The sequence below is a fragment of the Temnothorax americanus genome, unplaced genomic scaffold (genome assembly GCF_048541705.1).
Source record: "Temnothorax americanus isolate GAGA-0224 unplaced genomic scaffold, ASM4854170v1 Scaffold24, whole genome shotgun sequence".
NCBI lineage: Eukaryota > Metazoa > Arthropoda > Insecta > Hymenoptera > Formicidae > Temnothorax > Temnothorax americanus.
This window is the reverse complement of record NW_027509381.1, coordinates 1789309-1806690: the sequence shown is the minus strand read 5'-3', so window position 1 is coordinate 1806690 and position 17382 is coordinate 1789309. Positions and strand designations below refer to the sequence as shown.

General features: G+C 38.1%; 2 protein-coding genes across 2 annotated transcripts in view; one reads left to right on the top strand and one right to left on the bottom strand.

Annotated features, from left to right (window-relative positions):
• Positions 1 to 329: 329 nt before the first annotated feature.
• The window catches only part of LOC143898594 (netrin-1), a 214383-nt gene continuing 197330 nt past the window's right edge, over positions 330 to 17382 (bottom strand). Inside the window, exons 5-7 of the mRNA XM_077408173.1 lie at positions 11723 to 11791; positions 8557 to 8767; positions 330 to 7932 (exon numbers count right to left, since the gene is read on the bottom strand). Of these exons, the coding sequence (XP_077264299.1) occupies positions 7788 to 7932; positions 8557 to 8767; positions 11723 to 11791 (425 nt within the window). The 3' untranslated portion in view covers positions 330 to 7787. The remainder of the gene's footprint in view (positions 7933 to 8556; positions 8768 to 11722; positions 11792 to 17382) is intronic.
• LOC143898604 (uncharacterized) overlaps positions 14668 to 17382 on the top strand; it is a 206279-nt gene continuing 203564 nt past the window's right edge. The window contains exon 1 of the transcript XR_013257261.1: positions 14668 to 14794. The gene's annotated coding sequence lies outside the window, so the exon portion shown is untranslated. The remainder of the gene's footprint in view (positions 14795 to 17382) is intronic.

Here is a 17382-nt window from a genome sequence, read left to right as displayed (position 1 = left end):
GAGGTATAAATAGCATACTCTTACTGCGTAACATCGCGTACAACTCTACGATATATGTACTTGCCGTTCGTAAATTCCGAATAAAAGTCGCATTCCTCCTCGGCGACAATTCTCGGCCTGGGAGAAATTCGTGCGTAATACACTTTTTTTTTTTTTTAGCCGTGATAGAGTTATTTTGTTACATCGAATTACGTACAGGGGCGTGGATAAGTTGCCCGTTAACGTTATATCATGTCATATCTGTACAGTCGGGGATTAAAGTCACCGAGATCTAATTGCATGGCTAGTCCAGTCCATGTGAAATCGAGCGTGTGTTGCAATAACATCGATTTTTCTCTCTCTCTCTCTTCTTCTATTATTGGTCGCAATGTAATTATTGTTGGCGATCTATCGCACGTGCGCAATATAACAAGTTAAGAAATATTGTGAAGAGAAAATTACATTGCGTTTTTTACAGATAGAGACTCTCTATCCATAAAATAGCTGCAGATTATTATCGAAAAGTCTTTAAATTCGAGAATATTAATAAAATTAAATAATTTTATTAATTGAAAAATTCTTAAATATATATATATATATATATGTATATGATTATTTTATCTTGGAAAATTACTTTACATTGTAAAATATGTATATATGTACGAAAATTTTGTGAAAATTTGAAAATGCCTTACTCGATAATGCAAAAATGCCTTAAGTATATTTTATATTTCGATATGCTAATTTTCAAGTTCAAATTAAAGTTTATTTTTAACATTTAATTTGTATGTGAAGATAGTCTCATAGATTTAATAATTTTGAATATATTAAAATTAATAACAAAATTTGTGTATTAAATGTTTTAATTGGCTTATACGTAAATTTCAGTATTTGAGACAGTTTGTATGTAACGTTAAGGAGAGTTGCGCTAAAAATATAAATCATGTCGAGATGAATGTATTCGAGATATATGCTTAACTTATCGAGAAACATTCAGCAAGATTGAATATTCAATCCTCGAGAGATTGAATATTCGATCGAAGTGCCTTCGCACTTGAAAGTGCCCTTCGGGTACGCGATGGAATTCGAGTGGCGAGTTTATTGACTCTGAATTCTTCTCGAGTTCGTTTTGCTTTCTTTTTAATTTCTTCAGCGATAAGCTGAAAATTGATTCCCTTCCCTTACGGATGCGATAATAAATGATTTTATTCACGCGCGGTCTGCATGTCCGATCTATTGGTTTCGATCGCACGCGAAAAAGGCCTCTTTAATCCCCGATTGTACGTATATTATTCGCGAATAGATGACATAGTCTTTTAATCTTAATTTAAAGCTATCTTAAGCTGTTGGTACATTTTATACATGTAATTATAGCGTAAATAATGGAGACGACAGATCTCATTTCAAGTTAAATAAAGGCGCTAGATCGATTAGTATAAACACATTCAATTTAGAGAAAAATTATATCTAAATTCCAATTTAATTTTTATGTAGATTGCGAAAATCCAAATAAAAGAAATCATTAAAAAAACTCGAGAATGCAAATATTCACTAGTGACATTTTACGTGTGATACATATATCTGTGGAAAGATTAAAATTTGATACTCATTTTCTGACTCCTCTTTTCCTTATTTTTTTACGAAAAAAAAAAAAATTAACGATCCAATAATTATGAATTTTTGTGAAATATATATTATACATATAATTTCACAAAAATTCAGAATCATCGAATTATGTTTTTATTGTATCATGTTAAAAATTTAAAAAAATTTTGTTATGTGAAAGTTTCATCAATAAAAATTATTAGATATATTAAAAAATTACATATTATATAAAAATTAAGAAACAATTTTTATTATTTCCGTTTCTTGTTATTAGAAAATAATAAAATTTAACATAATTCTCGAGTTTTTATCAAAATTATGTAATTGTTTTACAATTGAGATGTTTAATTATAGCTCAAAATTCAATTTGAAATAATAATTGCAAGTCTACATTGTAAGAAACCTCGGTGCGAAACTCGGAATGCGAAAGTTCAATCGCCGCGATCTTTGATTTCAGGGCTCATCGTTTTGCAACGTGAAGATCGATCGAGGATCGAGATCGATCGTCTCCGTAGTACGTAGTATTATTGGCTCGCGGACGCAACGACGTGAACATCCGTCGTTCATCTGTGATGTTATCGATCGCCCGTCAGAATCGTTTCCACCGACGTCACGTTCAACCATCGTTAAAATCGTAAGTACATACATACATTGTCAACTACGGCACACACGAAAGAGCGTACGACTGTTTTCTCCTCGTTCAAGAACAAGGGCGATCACATCTGATCTGTTTCCCACGGGATTCTCTTACGGAAAAGAAACGCTCGCACGTGATTAGCGCGGCTATAGTTCAAATACTGATTTAATATTCGACGTGTGGTTAGATCTATCGACGTCAAGAAAGACGTACATCCAAATAATTTTTTAATATTTTTGTATGACAAAAAACGTTTTTTTTTTCTTTGTGAAGTCGAAAATCGCTCTATAAATATATTGCATTTCAGGTATTCCGCTTATTTTTTTCTTGCGATTATAAATGTCTTTAATTAACAGATTAACTTATTGTACATTGCTTAAAATGTTTTTTTTTCTTATAATATATAAATACATGAATAATTTTAAATTACTGACGATTGAAAAGGAAAAATTTTTTTTAATATACAAAAATGCACGAATAATTTTTAATTATTAACGGTTGAAAAGGAAAAATTTATCGTGACTTGTGTGTTATGTCGATGTGGATATAAGAGTTAGAGTCTCATTAATCACACGGAGATTCAAAGATAATATGCACTTCATGCATTGCAATTAGCATCTAAACGAATGAATGTTAATACTATCGTCGCGCTAATTCGATACGAGCGTCGATGATTGTTCCTCCTCGAACGCGAACACGTGCACTTTACATTTCCTCCTCGTTCTGATTTTCTTGCATTGTTCTTCATTCGTCGCGCTAGAAGGAAGAAGGCTTACATCGATCGTACAAGAAAAACATATTAGGAGGAGAACGTATTCGGCGCAATTTAGGAACTTGGCTCGAAACGCGATGCATAAAGGATGGCCTCTCTTATCGCGATCGCGTGTAACATCAGCATGTTTACACTACGCGATTTTGTAGCGATATCGATATACAATTTTCTGTCACGTCGTGTCTTTTTTTTTTTTTTAATAATATCGCAGCGTTGTAACTATTGCGACATCGTGTGCGATAGTTCGCATCTTGGTTATTATAATTCGATACACTTTGTAGCGTAGACGGAGGAACGAGATTTTATCGCAACGACGCGACGTCATAAAATTGAGTAGCGTTAAATTACGCTCCCGTTCCCTTCGGAGGATCAAAGTTAGTCTCAAAAATTTTTTTCTTATCGAACCACAAAGCACGTGGTTACAAATATATATAAACGTTTCTACATATTATTTTATTACCTCTATAAATAATGCGCTTGGTGCCGTTTGATATTTGCGTATCCTTTTATCGTACTGTCGCGAGAAAGACTTAACTCTGAAAGAATAGTCTTCTCGCGTGCTGGTGCGTTGATATCGGGAATTCGGAAAGGATCAGGTGGGACGTAACAGGTGGGCTCCTTAATCGCAGCTGAGTCATCGATTATGTCGAGTAACACGTGATAATTCTCAAACAATCCCCACTGATCTTTATTGTACGCTAAATGATCTCTTTATCGATATTTCATGCCGTACTGCCTTAAATCGTACTTACATCGAAGAAATATATATATATATATTATATATTATGCTATAAAGATCAGCGATTTTCACGACCGACGATTAACCGAACGACACCGCCGTCGTCGTCGCCGCCTGGAAAATCCGTGACGCAAAACGATCCGGGAGAGTGTCACCATTGATCGATAAACCCGCGACTCACGTCGCGACACGTGTCAGTGTGCTTAGCCTCTCTACTGTGTTTCTCTCCTCTTTCTCCACTACGTAATATAATATACCAGCTAGAAAAAGATCTTAATAATTTATATAGAAAATGTACAAGAAAATCTACATTCAACGAACGCGTGTGATATTTCTATATGAGTACGGTACGACGCGCGATGATCGAGCGAGTGAAGAATAAATAAATTAAAACAGAAGTCGTGAGAGAGGGAGGGGAAGCCCTGGGACGAGTTTTGTGCCATTTACGATCGAGCGGTGTCCGCCGTGTTGCAAAAAAAATAACGCACAATGCAATTCTTTAGCATCTTAATTTGATTCTACCTCATGTAGAACTTTAAGACAAGAGTCGAAGAAGACATTTATCTATCTCGTCGAATAGATTATTTAACACAGACACTCGCTGTTCGGTCACGCCTGCTCAGTCGATTTGCGAAACGCGTGGCCCTGTACACATCACTTTCGATTAAACACGACATGCGTATCCGTTTCTCGGCGCGAATGCCATATGTTCCAATTTTAGATGAACGCATCTTGCTCGCGCTGGAAGAAGCGTTTAAAGCAGAGCAAAACGGATGCTCGACGACGACTTAAATCCGTACGCCACGAATTCCTAATAGCTGTCCGTAGAACCGAATGCGTCCGGGTCGATTTATCTTACGCACCGACGTCTCCGTAGTACAAGATATGCGCGATATGCTTCAACATGGTCATCCAATTCAAACAAATCAAGATATTTGAACATTTCAAATGTCATTGATAAATCGAATTTGCAAAAGCAGAGTGGATATTCACGCTTTCGCGTTTTGATATGTACAAATCTTAGACAATGCGTGCAGAGGCTTGGTAAAGAGTCAAACAAAACAATAGAGGGGATTTTAGGTGTCTAAAGATCTTCTAGGTGTCCGAGCAAACGTTTACTCTACAGTAATACTAAAACGCGATCATTATCTTTATGGCAAGAGAACGCTGTTGAGAGAAATTGATGCTATAGAAAGTATACAGCTCGTACAAGTTGCACGGATTTTTAAAAAAAATCTACAGTTGATTTCCTTTGAGAAAATATCGAGAAACGAATAATCTTTAAGTCATAAATAATTGACAATTAAAAGTTTCTCAAAAACTAGGCGTAAGATATAAAGAGATAGTAGAATTTTTTTTCAAGTTTAAAGTGGACTTCTATATAAATTTATAATTTGAGGATTGGTTGTCAAGATATTTAATAGTATATTGGAAATTTACAACAAATAACCACTTTCAATAATAATCTCTTTTGGCATATTTTTGCTCAAACAAAATCTTCAAAACGACCAAAGAGAAGTAAAGCGTGATTCACTATTCTGTATTCTGGTGACGTTTAACGAATGACCGAGAATCACATTAACTTTCTAGCAAGACGATCAAAACGATAAAGCTTCTCAGATTCCGATGTGTGATATACCCTTAATGATAATACATAACGGTTAAATAAATTTTATGTCCGCGAACGTATCTTCTGCTTATCTACTTGCTTCGCGTCCGTTTTTCATTTCTCCTTTTGCCTCTCTCGTGGTTTCATTGGATTCTCGCGCTGTTTCCCTCTCACGCCCACTTTCTCCGAGTGCACCGGCTCTCAAGACACAAGGCGGCCGCGAATAAATCAGATTTGAAATGGCTAGACGTGGTACATGTACAATACGCATTTTGCGCTTGTCTACCCGAGACCGGCCTTTTAGTACCGACGGCGATACGAGCCCTCCAATGCTGGACGCGGTTGAATCATGCTTCCGTAGCAGGTGTGCCGCGGTTTTCTCAGGAATAAAGTCGAGGCATACATATTATCGCACGTACCTTCACCTCGCCATTACTATTCCGCGACGTCGAAAGATCGCCACGATGCATTATTTGCGGTCATACATAGCGCAATTTTATTATACGCGATTGTTCTTTACATATAGGTATTTAAAACTCGGAATAATTTTTGAAGAAAAAGATTAAATAAAATAAATCAAAAGTTATGAAAGCTATAATCAGTATATTTACGATTCGATTTCGAAGAAATGAAATGAAACTTAGGACAGCAAAATTGAAACGGATGTAGAAAAGAGTCACATAAGTAAAGATCTTGTTTCGAGAAATTATGATTTTCATTTTATCTTACAGAATACTTTACAATTAGATACATTTCTACTAACGTAGCAAAATTATTAACGCATAAAGAAACAAAAGCACAAATCGAATTTTTCTTCAAACGGAAGTTCTGCTTGTGTGTCCCTCTTTCAATCATCCTTACAATTTCTGCTCATAAAATGAAAGAGGATGAACAAGATTAAAGACATCGTGCGTCAGCGATATCGTTCGATTTTTGAAATTGATTTCGCTTTGCCGAATCTATTAAGCTTTAATGACAGTGCCTTCTATAATATAGATGCATTAACGCTCCCTGTTCGTACATATCACGTCGCATCACATCGCGCACAATCTATACCCGTTCGTGTTTTGTATATAGCAAATTGATGTTGATGAATATGAATTACCATCGAAGCGTCGGAGAAGCGTTTTGAAAGAGCTCGATTATTTTATATATGTTATAGCGATATTAATATCACGTTCTCTCGCGATTCTGTTGAATATTGTTGCACGCAAACTTAATTAAAACCATCAATTTCTATTGATCGCGACAATGACGGCGCGCTACGAACATCATGATACGGAAATGAATATCTTTCGTTCGAATCTGGTTTGGATGCAGTATTAATGGTGCAGAAACGACGACATATTCGGGCGATTATTCGCCATTGAGTAACGGCTGTACCGCCAGGAACACCATACCGCCGACGATTTGCGGTATTCCAGAGTAATTGAATCTGTCGCGTAAATTCGACCCGACATTTATCTTACGACATTTCTCACGGACACGCGATTTATCGGGTGCGAACGGGTACGACGGCGAGCCCTCAAAGATTCATGCCGTTCAATAAATCGCTTGTCACGGAGAAATGTCGCGCAACAAATGTCAAAAGTGGAATCGACATCGAGGAATGCGCCTGCTCTACAGAGACGTTAGGTATACCTCAGACGCTATTCGTTCGAACAGCGAATTACCGTGTCGGAATAAAAAACTGTGACTAGTTTCATTCAAAAGAAACACGTGTTTGGCGAAAGCCAGGGCAAAGTTTAAGAGTTCTTCAGATCGAAACGAAAAATGGAAAGAAATTTACAAATGCGATCGATTGACAATACAAATCGTTTGATATTTTAGTGCTTATTCATTAGCGTGTATCTTGAACGATCGATCGCGCCTGTGGATCCCTTCGGGACTTTACCTCACGACGATATAGTCGCCTTCGAACCGCGCAACCTTTCTACAAACGTGCGTTGCTCGCGTCATTTCGCGGGGCGGACGCGCTCGTCTTGGAAAAATCGCTGCTTCCCCTTTCGTTCTCCTTTCTCGTATATCTTGCTTTCGACGTAGGATCGTCGACAAGTACCGCGCGCAAAATAAAATCGGCACCCCGATACCGGTATTCGCGGTCGGGAAATCAAGATATGCAGGTTCCTACGAACACGATTGGGAGGGGATTGACTTCTCTCTTTTCCTCTCTGTTTCTCTCTCTCTCTCTCTCTCTCTTTTTCTTTCTCCTTTCTCTCTCTTTCTCTCACTCACTTACTCTCTTCCTTCTTCTCTCTCTCTCTCTCTCTCTCTCTCTCTCTCTCTCTCTCTCTCTCAGTCTCACATACACACAAACATACACATATACGTACACACCCTCTTTCTCTCTCATTCTTTCTCTCTCGTTTTCACTCATTCTCGTTCTCGTTCTCTCTCTCCATCTTGCTTTCTATCTCTTCCTCTCTTTCCGCGACGTACGAGCATCTCAATGGCACGATCTCGCCCTTCGTTGGAAACGGCGCATTCGACGGTGCCATTCGTCGCGCCACTCGATGACGATCGACCTCTGTGTCACTGTGAGCCCACCTTGGCCACTGCCGTCACTCTCTTGGCCAAGGATCAAGTACGATCTGCGAACATAACAGAGCCGCGTGAGTATAATCGCGATCGTTGTCCAGCTGTCAGCTGTTGCCGGCCACTCCGCAATTTTTGACAGGCAGTTCACGGTCGTTGCAGCCGTGCCCGTCTCCATATTATCAGAGTTGCGCTATTGGAAACCTTGACCGCTTAGATTGATCTCGAAATGAGAATTAACAAGTAGAAAATCAAAGTTGGCTACAAAAAATATTTAAAGAATATAAACAAATTAAGAGCTTCACGTGTCTCTATTAATGCGTTTTTGAATGTGTATTGTCCAAGCAGTAACGAGATTAATGGATAATAATCAAATAATGGTACTTGCGATTCACAAGGAACAAATTTAGATTTATATAAGAACTTAGAATTTTTTATAAAAATCTGTTTTGTTCTAGTTTTATTTTTTAAAAGAATTTTATATCTGAAAAAATTCGCTTAAAATCAATAGATTGGCTCATATAAATGTATAATATGTAGTAGACTTTTCTGTCCTTTAGTAGAATATTGAGTTGATATTTATACAGCTCAATAATATAAACATTGACACTAAAAATGAAATAATCTTGATTGTTGAAAATTAAACATTCAATTCTTCGACGAAGCGATAAAATACTTACTTGTTAGGTTTAATTTTGGGGCATCTGCAGGCTAGATCAGCTGAGTGAACGTAAAGAGATACGTCGCCACGGCGAAGCCTCGAGTTAGGATTTTTCTTGTAAATGAAGTCGACGTTTAGAGTGAATCGGATCCAGGATGTGCCTGATACGCTCGTGCCGGCCTGGGAGCCGTCGCTTTTCTTGTGTCTGTCCGTTATTCTGCCCAGAATAGCTGCGGTGAAAAAGAACATATTGAACAATGCGTTTCAAGCACACACATGTAATATATTACCAAGTTATATTATATAATTGAGGTATCTGGAGCAGGGACATATATATATGAATTCCATTTTGAGAAAAACGTATTTGAAGTTCTTATTGTATCTTATAAGAATATCAAAGTAGGTAACTATAACTTCGTTCGACAATAGCTGGAGTTATGGTTACCTCTCTTTCCTCTGAGTATTCTGTAAGATGAAATGAAACAAATTTTTCGGTACACTGCGCATGTCTTTAGAATAGAATTTTATTAAGAAGCTTTTTATTAAAACGTTTCCTTTCGTAAAACTTTGAGTAAATGCAATTATAAAATTGACGTTTTGCGTTGTTAATTGGAACGCGTATCGGACGTAATCGTCTTTAACATGGACACACATGTGTTCCTTTCGTTCAAAGGATGTCTGGGTCCTTTCAACCTATATCGAGCCCATAGAATCGAATGGGGGGCTGTGGCGCGGCTCTTTTCTTTTCATTCTCTCCTGTTACGATCGTACCATCGATCCTGTCGTCCTCAGGACAGGGATACTATTAGCCTTTCGCCAAGGACTAGGGTCATGCCCCTGCAAAACGATTCAGCGCTGAGCTGCCTTCGATCGAACCATTCATTACTCGACGTCGGCGTTACGAGTTTATACGCCGTCGTGCCCGGAGTTTGCTATTCGAATCATGGGGCCGTGTTATTCTTGACGTCATATAGTCTGGGGATTTTACATTCCTCGCGAGGAAGGATAGCAAGATGTATCTTCGAAACGGAAATGTGTATTTTCTCTGATAATTTCGTAGCAATTTCACGAATTCTAAAATTGGCATAGTTGAATTATTACAGCCTTAATTCTTTAAATTGACCTTTTGTTACAATTAATTGATGAAAAACAGAATGTAAAACGTAAAATTACTAAACATTTATATGGAAAATTATATATATTTGCAATTTTGTTTTTATTCTCTATACGAGCAATTTTTCTACTTTTATTCTAAAAGTGTTCATTTTTATTAAGGTTTCCAATGGTTATAAAGTTAAAGTTAAAATAAAAAAAACCTCTTAAAAATGTTTTAATATATAATATTTTTAAGGAGAAAAATTTTTTTCCTTTTTTAAAGTACTGGAATATCTCTCTCTCTCTCTCTCTCTCTCTCTCTCTCTTTCTTTTCTTCATTTTTTCTATGCTTCGATTTTTATCAAGGAATCACGCGAAGTTACTTTGTTTCGCTATTTTATCTTTGACACATTATAATATCAAAACCATTGTCAACGCTTTCCTACGACATCCCTTTGTGTATTCTTCGCTCTTAGCGAAAAACACGCGCGGAGGCACGTGCTCGAGGCGTCGTCGTTCCCGATCGGTTTCGGTTTCGCGACGCGGCTATGGGATGCGCGGTCGTTTCGGCCGCTATTCTAAGTCAGAGACAGCTAAGTGCAGACCTGTTGAAGATTTATCTGCGCTGAATCAAACGAGCGGACAGGAGAGGGAGCAGGGAGCAGCGAAGCCGCTCTGCTCGGCCAAACCCGCGGCCGGACCGCGGCTCAAAGGCATACCATTCTATTATTGAAAGCCCCGGCACCGTTAAAACGTGAGTCTTTCATTTTTGAGCGCTATACACGCCACCGCGAGAGGAAAGAGAGAGCAATCACGGCTGTACGCAAACAACCCTATCCTTTCTTTCTCGTCTTCCTCAATGATGGGTTTAGCCAACTCCGAGCCCCAGAGCCCCATGTATTACAAACCGGTAAATAAAAAAATAGTTTTGAACGTTATCAATAAAGAAATAACGACATTTGAGATGGTATTATTGATGTTTTACTTTATTACAAAGAAAAATGGTTGCAGAACATGAAGCACTATATGTATAATTAGCGCAATTATCGCGAAATTGAGAAAATTAGAATAAGGAAGATTCTTCATGAAAGTATTATTTTTTATTACTTTCTATTTAATAAATATCTCCACTTCGTTTTTTTTTAAATATAATTTCTCTCAAACCTCTTTTGTTACTCTTTTTATGTAACAAATGCAGGGCTTTCTAAAATGAAATCCGTTATACTGCCTCTTCTCTTACTGTCTCCCTGTTTCTCTCTCTTCATGTCCCTCCCCCTATGCGTGCGTACGTTTATGTTCGACTTTTTCGAGGACTTTCGAGAGAGAGAGAGAGAGAGAGAGAGAGAGAGAGAGAGAGAGAGAGAGAGGGAGAGAGCGAGAGAAAACGGGCACTCTGGCATAAATCGTTGTTTCACATGCGCCCTCCACACATTACTGGGGCGAGCACACATCTATCCCCGATAAAAGCCGAAACAATTCCGGTGGCTTTGTGCCACGCAATGTTTTTCCACATCGACCAGCCGGGAATTGACGACTTCCACATTACTATACTTATCACCGTTTTCGAGCGCTGTCGTTTTAACTTGCCTGTATATAATGATATTGGATCATCAGGAATTTCGTATTGTCAATGTGATATTCTATGAAAAAAATTACGGGATTGTGTAATATTATATTTGGATATAACACATAACACTAATTCTTTATTCTACTTAAAGGCTTTTGATAATTCGAGAATCCTTAATGAGAATTTAAAAATATTTTTCTCGATATTCTCAAAATGTTTAATTTAATGAGTAAAGAATTGTGAAAAAGAGTGGTTTTTATTACTCTAAAAAATTCATCATAATATAGAGAGATTGCTCGGATAGTTCTAAATGTGAAAGAAATTGTGATATACCTCTTTCTTTAAGTCATTTTATTTTTAGAATTGTAATAGCCAGTATATATAAGGACGAGTTAATTATAGAATCTCGTGGTGAGATTTGCAGTACGTTGTTTGGGTTTCTACGGTTCCATTATATCCAGAGGGACGAGTGTGATTAAATACATCGTTCTTTGTCCACATTGTTTGATTCGGAAACACTTACCATAGTCTCTTTTGCAGTACTTGTTGAGATTTAGCCTTTTCGTGCTGGCGCGACATTTTCCGCACTGATCTGCAACAAAACGAAGTGGAAGACAAATTACGCCGCTTTCAGTAGCTTAATCAATTTATGGCGACGCGGGTTAACTCGCGGTAGTTAATTTCCTTGGGCACAGACGTTGGCGAACGAGGAAACGCATATCGTTAGCAAAGCGTTCTTTAAATTGCGTACAGAATAGAATTCGGTCGGGCAATTGTCGGAATTGATCCTTGTGCGGAGGTTATCGAAATGGCGAACCTCCTGTTATTACAGTAATCGTGGTATGCCATATACTAAAACCACATTAAGATCTCACATGCAGTTGATGAATAATATCGTACTATTTATGAATGATCAAGATTATTGTTATTGCGAGCCTTAATATGAATCAAATTGCATTGATGATATTTATGTCTACATTTATGAGAGACTTATCTCTTTATTAAAGTTCAAAAGTACCTATTCATTGTTCTCGCATCTCCCTTGAGATAATCTTGCATCCCTCGAGAATGAAGATAGAGCAAGATCATGGAATACCTTGAAAACGAGGATCAAAGGATCGACTAGCTAGATTACTCTCGCGGCCACTGGCGGCCAATTGCAATTCGCAATGGTTTCCAAGCAATATAGTATTCAAGCAAAATAGTTTGCATTTAATCTATTACATATACAATTTTATTTTTAACACAATCAATCGCAACGAGATATTAAACGATATTTTCGATAAATTAAAAATAAAGAATTTTTCGGAAATAAAGTTGTAGAGCTGTTGAGATTTTATTCTTTAGTAAAATTATAGCCTTGATTTATTTTTAAGTAAATTTTGCTTTAAAAATATTGTAATTTAAGTGATGGTTAATGCTGATTATAAAGTTACTTAATGTTAAAAATTAGCTAGTTCAGACAAAAGATTCTCCTTCGGTATTTTCACTAAAAACAAGTTGCTTTCACGTTCGTCAAAGAATTCGCAGATAAAAAGTAGTTCACCAGCTTGGGATAATTCATGTAATAATCTATATAGACGTAAGTCTGGTATTAAGCGAGACGACAAATGAGTATCGTGACATCACGGACGGGAAGCCTTCGACCCCGTGTCGCGTATACATATCGCAGGCACTTGGATTACTTCAACGATCGTCTCGTCTCGTCTCGCACTTGACACGACTCATTATCATCCACTGGCGTATCCATCCATCTATTATCTAGCCGCGACTATCCATCCATTATATCCCATACGGTCAGCGCGTCTCGCAGCCGTTCAATTAATTCCCCGGGCAATATGTTATAGTCTCGACTGGAGGCCAAGAAAGGTGAGAGTCGACACTGTGTGACTATAGGATGAGGCAAACTTTAGAACACTTGTTCCAGAAATTGAGAGAAAAAAGCCTTATGACTATCTATTAGAAAAAAAACAGAATGAATAGAAACTCAGAAATGAATGTATGAAGAGAGCAGACAATGCCAAGAAATAATAAAAACAATAAGAATTTTTACGTATTTCACAAATTATAAATGTATGCAGTATACGATGAATATGTTACATATTTATCACATTGTTTAAATTATCAATTAATTAAATTACTTTTCACGGTTAATATACATATACATATCACGTCTTAATTCTGTGTTATTTAAACTTTAAACGAACTACAATACAATGAGACAATGCAATAAAGTTATACTTTGGAGTTTCGAAGTTTTAATGGAAATGAAAACACATTTCATTACTTTCAATTGTGTATTCTACGAGAAAATAAAGTAAACTTTTGGGTAAATTTCCCAAACTCGGATGAGTTTGAACAGACGTAAGAAAAGGAAGACGTGTTCGAAACGTACGATAACTTATAATTATTTGTCTGCCCATCGGTTTTACTTCTCATGTTCGAATTTCTTAAATTTACGGCGGGCGGGGGTACGATCGGTTCAGAGACCGAGCATGGGTAGGCAGATGCAAATCAGCGTCGAATGCCGGCCGCGCATGGGGCTAACTGGTGAATTAGCGTGAGCTGCCCACCTGGTGCTGATTCGCGATACCACGCTGATGTTCATTCGTTCGTTCGTATACGCTGGGGACGTTCACCGGATCGCGCACGTGTCGAGGATTGAAAGCGCGTGATTGATCGGTCGGCCGGCCGGTGATCGAGAATTGCCCGCGAGATCGCCCGACTGTTGCGTTGATTTATCGGCAACGACGTGCTTGGATTTCATAACGCGATGGAGATGGTAGTCGACGGGGAAATTTTCTTGTGTCGGAACTGAATCTGTTGCGCATGTCCTACATGAGCTACAAACATGAACATCCTCGACTCGCGAATTAATGATAAATTTCAAAATATCGAATTAAAATGTATTGCATTGAGTATTTTAACATCAGGTTTTTAACAGCGAGATCTTGTAACAAAATAAGGTGCCGGATATAGGTCGTCATACGTATAGAATTTACGTAAATATATATAATGCATAGTAGATATTCAAACCGTTGCACTAGTTATTATACTTTACATATTGTGAGAGTTTAGCACAAGTTATTAAATTATGATTTTGTATCTATAAGTAAACTTTTAACATAACAGTTTTCCGAGTGTTTGCACGGAGTGCGCTAAGTGCATCCAGCAAAATTCGCTATTATATTTGTTTACGCATTGCGAAGCGCGCCGGTATGTAGGAGCGACATATAGAGCAGGAAATTGGCGCGAGAGAAACGTATATACGTCGGACGAAATGTATTTAAAGCCGCTGGATAGGTAGCGAAAAATATTTGTTTCCCGATACGCGAGAGCAACCGGTTCTCTCGCATGGCGCGATGGTGCTTTACGACTTCGAACGTCGTGCATCCGGCCTACGAGAATGGACGATGTACGGTAAAAAAAAACAGGGTAAAAATGTGCTACAGGGAGCAGAGACACTTTTTTTTTAGACCGCGTAACATGCGCGTGAGTGCCGAGACTGCCACGCGGCGTCCTTTGCGTTCCGCTCGCGTTTGGAGTACGTTGCATCAGTGAACGACCGCTGCGCGTGTTCCTTATTTCTGCAAGGGTAAACCACTTAAATCAAATAATCTCACGTTTTAATATTTTTTTTATTAACGTTACAACATTATAACGAATATAAAATAATTCTCTTTTGACGCAAAGCCGACATATTCGAAATATTAAATCTCACGATACATGTACTTACATGAAGGGGTAATATTTTAGCTCGAGAGAAATATTCAGTTATTTAATAAGAATTCCCAGCTGTGTGTGTGTGTGTGTGTGGTTATTCGCTGGACGGGACAACTTGTATACATCTATCCTGTTTCACGTTCGCGTGTGTCGTTTATCGAAGTGTACCGCGAGGTACACTTGAAATCGCGAGAGGCGCGCCTGATAAACGCGAGAGCATGAGAGAAATTTTATATACTTACGCGCGAGTCGAGAGAGATGGAAGCATTGAGATCTTTGACCCTGGGAGTGTCGGACTTTTTGCCGGACATTATCATAGATTCCCGTAATATACACTGAACGGCTAAGCTGGTGAGATATGAGTGAGGCAGCACCATTACACGCGGTACAAGAAGCAGAAGTCATACGAATGATGAAACATCCGCAGGCCTTCTGGAGATTTCTCTTGTCACATATTTTAAACGTCGAGATTTCTTTTCGTATCGCTTTGATTTAATGAGATTTGATCTTCTGACGAAACAAGGGTCGAATCGAGGATAGAATCGAGTGGGTTTTATAAACGAAATGCATTTTCATATTTGAAAAGCAGAGAAGATCGCATGTCCACTAATTCTATCTTATCCGAAAGTATTTTATATGGCTAATAAAATTCTGCGTTATTTATTTTACACGGAAGTTATAGTCTGCGATTAAATTCATCCACGTGGAATTTTTTATTTAGTCTATCCTATAGGAGTATATGCCGAATGTTAGCAGGCGTCTCATAATGAAATGAGAAGGTTTCGAATTTGCATCTTTCTGTTTCTCAGGTGTAGAGATTTGCGCTTGTCGCGTACGCGCGTGTCGCACATCGCACACCACCCCGATCGCGTGCTAGAGCGGTCTACGTCGATCCTGTAATCACGGTTAAACGCCTTCGAAGAAACTAATCCTTTTTCTCGTGACCGGTGCTCAATGTGGTTAGAGAGGTTTAGCGGTTGCGCACCGTCAAAGTCAACAAGATGCACACGCTCTTCTTGTTTATCCCGTTCTTTACCGCGATAATTCCACCTCTGCCGATCCCTCCCGGCTGCTCGGTAACTTAATTCTTATTATTAACGGCGATCTCCTCTACTGTGAAAATTCGAGCACGTTCATGATATTCGAGCATGAAAAACGGATGATTAGCAAGCGCGATTACACGAGCGAAAACGCGCAAATGAACGTATGCAAATTCAATTCGCTTCCGGCTATCCATTTGAACTGGAATAACTGGGTCTTTTTAAGATAATTAATATCGGAAAACGGAAATGTGTAATTTCGATTTATCTGTTGTTACATGTTAATCGTAGTAGCGAAAGGAAACAATTATATCAAATTGTTGTGATATGTATAAAGGTATTAGGAATATATGTGTATAATAGAAATCTCGCGCGACAGAGAAAAACTCTTTGTTAAATTAAATTAACAGTTGAAATAAAACCTTTTGTGTAAAAGTAAATTAATTTCCTGTTATTAAAGTTCAATTCACAAAAATTCACAAAAGCCTGCGATTTTCAATATTAAATATCTTCGCAATTAGGGGTCACTCGTTTTTATAAAAAAATCGAGAATTTATTGTAGATTATATTTTCCAATAGCAATCGATTACTGTCTTGTTTTATCCGCAATAATTTTTATCCGCAAAATACAGTTGAAAGTATTACATTATATGTATAAACGTAGTGCTAGTTTAATAGAAAACGTAGCCAGTTGCCTATGTAGAGTGAAAGCGTTGCTATATACAATAATTGCTTATACATAATTTACTCTCTTTTGCTTTTCAAATACAGAAATATTTTCTGATTAATTTCATTTTCTTAAAATGTATCTGTTTTATATATTTTTTTGTTGGAATTGTTCTAAAATTATTAATCGTTTCTACCAATGGTTTGCTTCATAAAACATGGAAAACTAAAAAAAAAAAAAACAAGAAATTTTAAGATAAGCTTGCGGGATCGCGTGTACGCGCGCATTACGACCGCTGATACGCGCCATTCACAAGCGTCCTTTAGACGAATCGCCATTCATCCTGGCCCATTCATCGGGCGACCGACCCCAAGCGCGGCGACGACGATGCGGCACGGAGGCAGTCGGAAGTCGCGCGATTTAGAACGTTGATATTCGCCTGTGCGCGCGCGTGTAATCCGCTTAGATCCAATCGCTGGGCATCTAATACGAAGCGTCTGATCTGGGCTTCCTTTGTGCCTTAATCGTCGTCAATTTGTAACCGCATGCGGCGCGAAAGCTTTTATTAACCGCGAGAGAGAGAGAGAGAGAGAGAGAGAGAGAGAGAGAGAGAGAGAGAGAGAGAGAGAGGGGGGGAGAGAGAGAGAGAGAGAAGGATGCTTCTTTCAGATTTAGAATCTGACATAAACCGGAGACATTGATTCGCTCTCATATTACGTGTAATTTTAGGACAGACTACAAATCTTGTAGCCG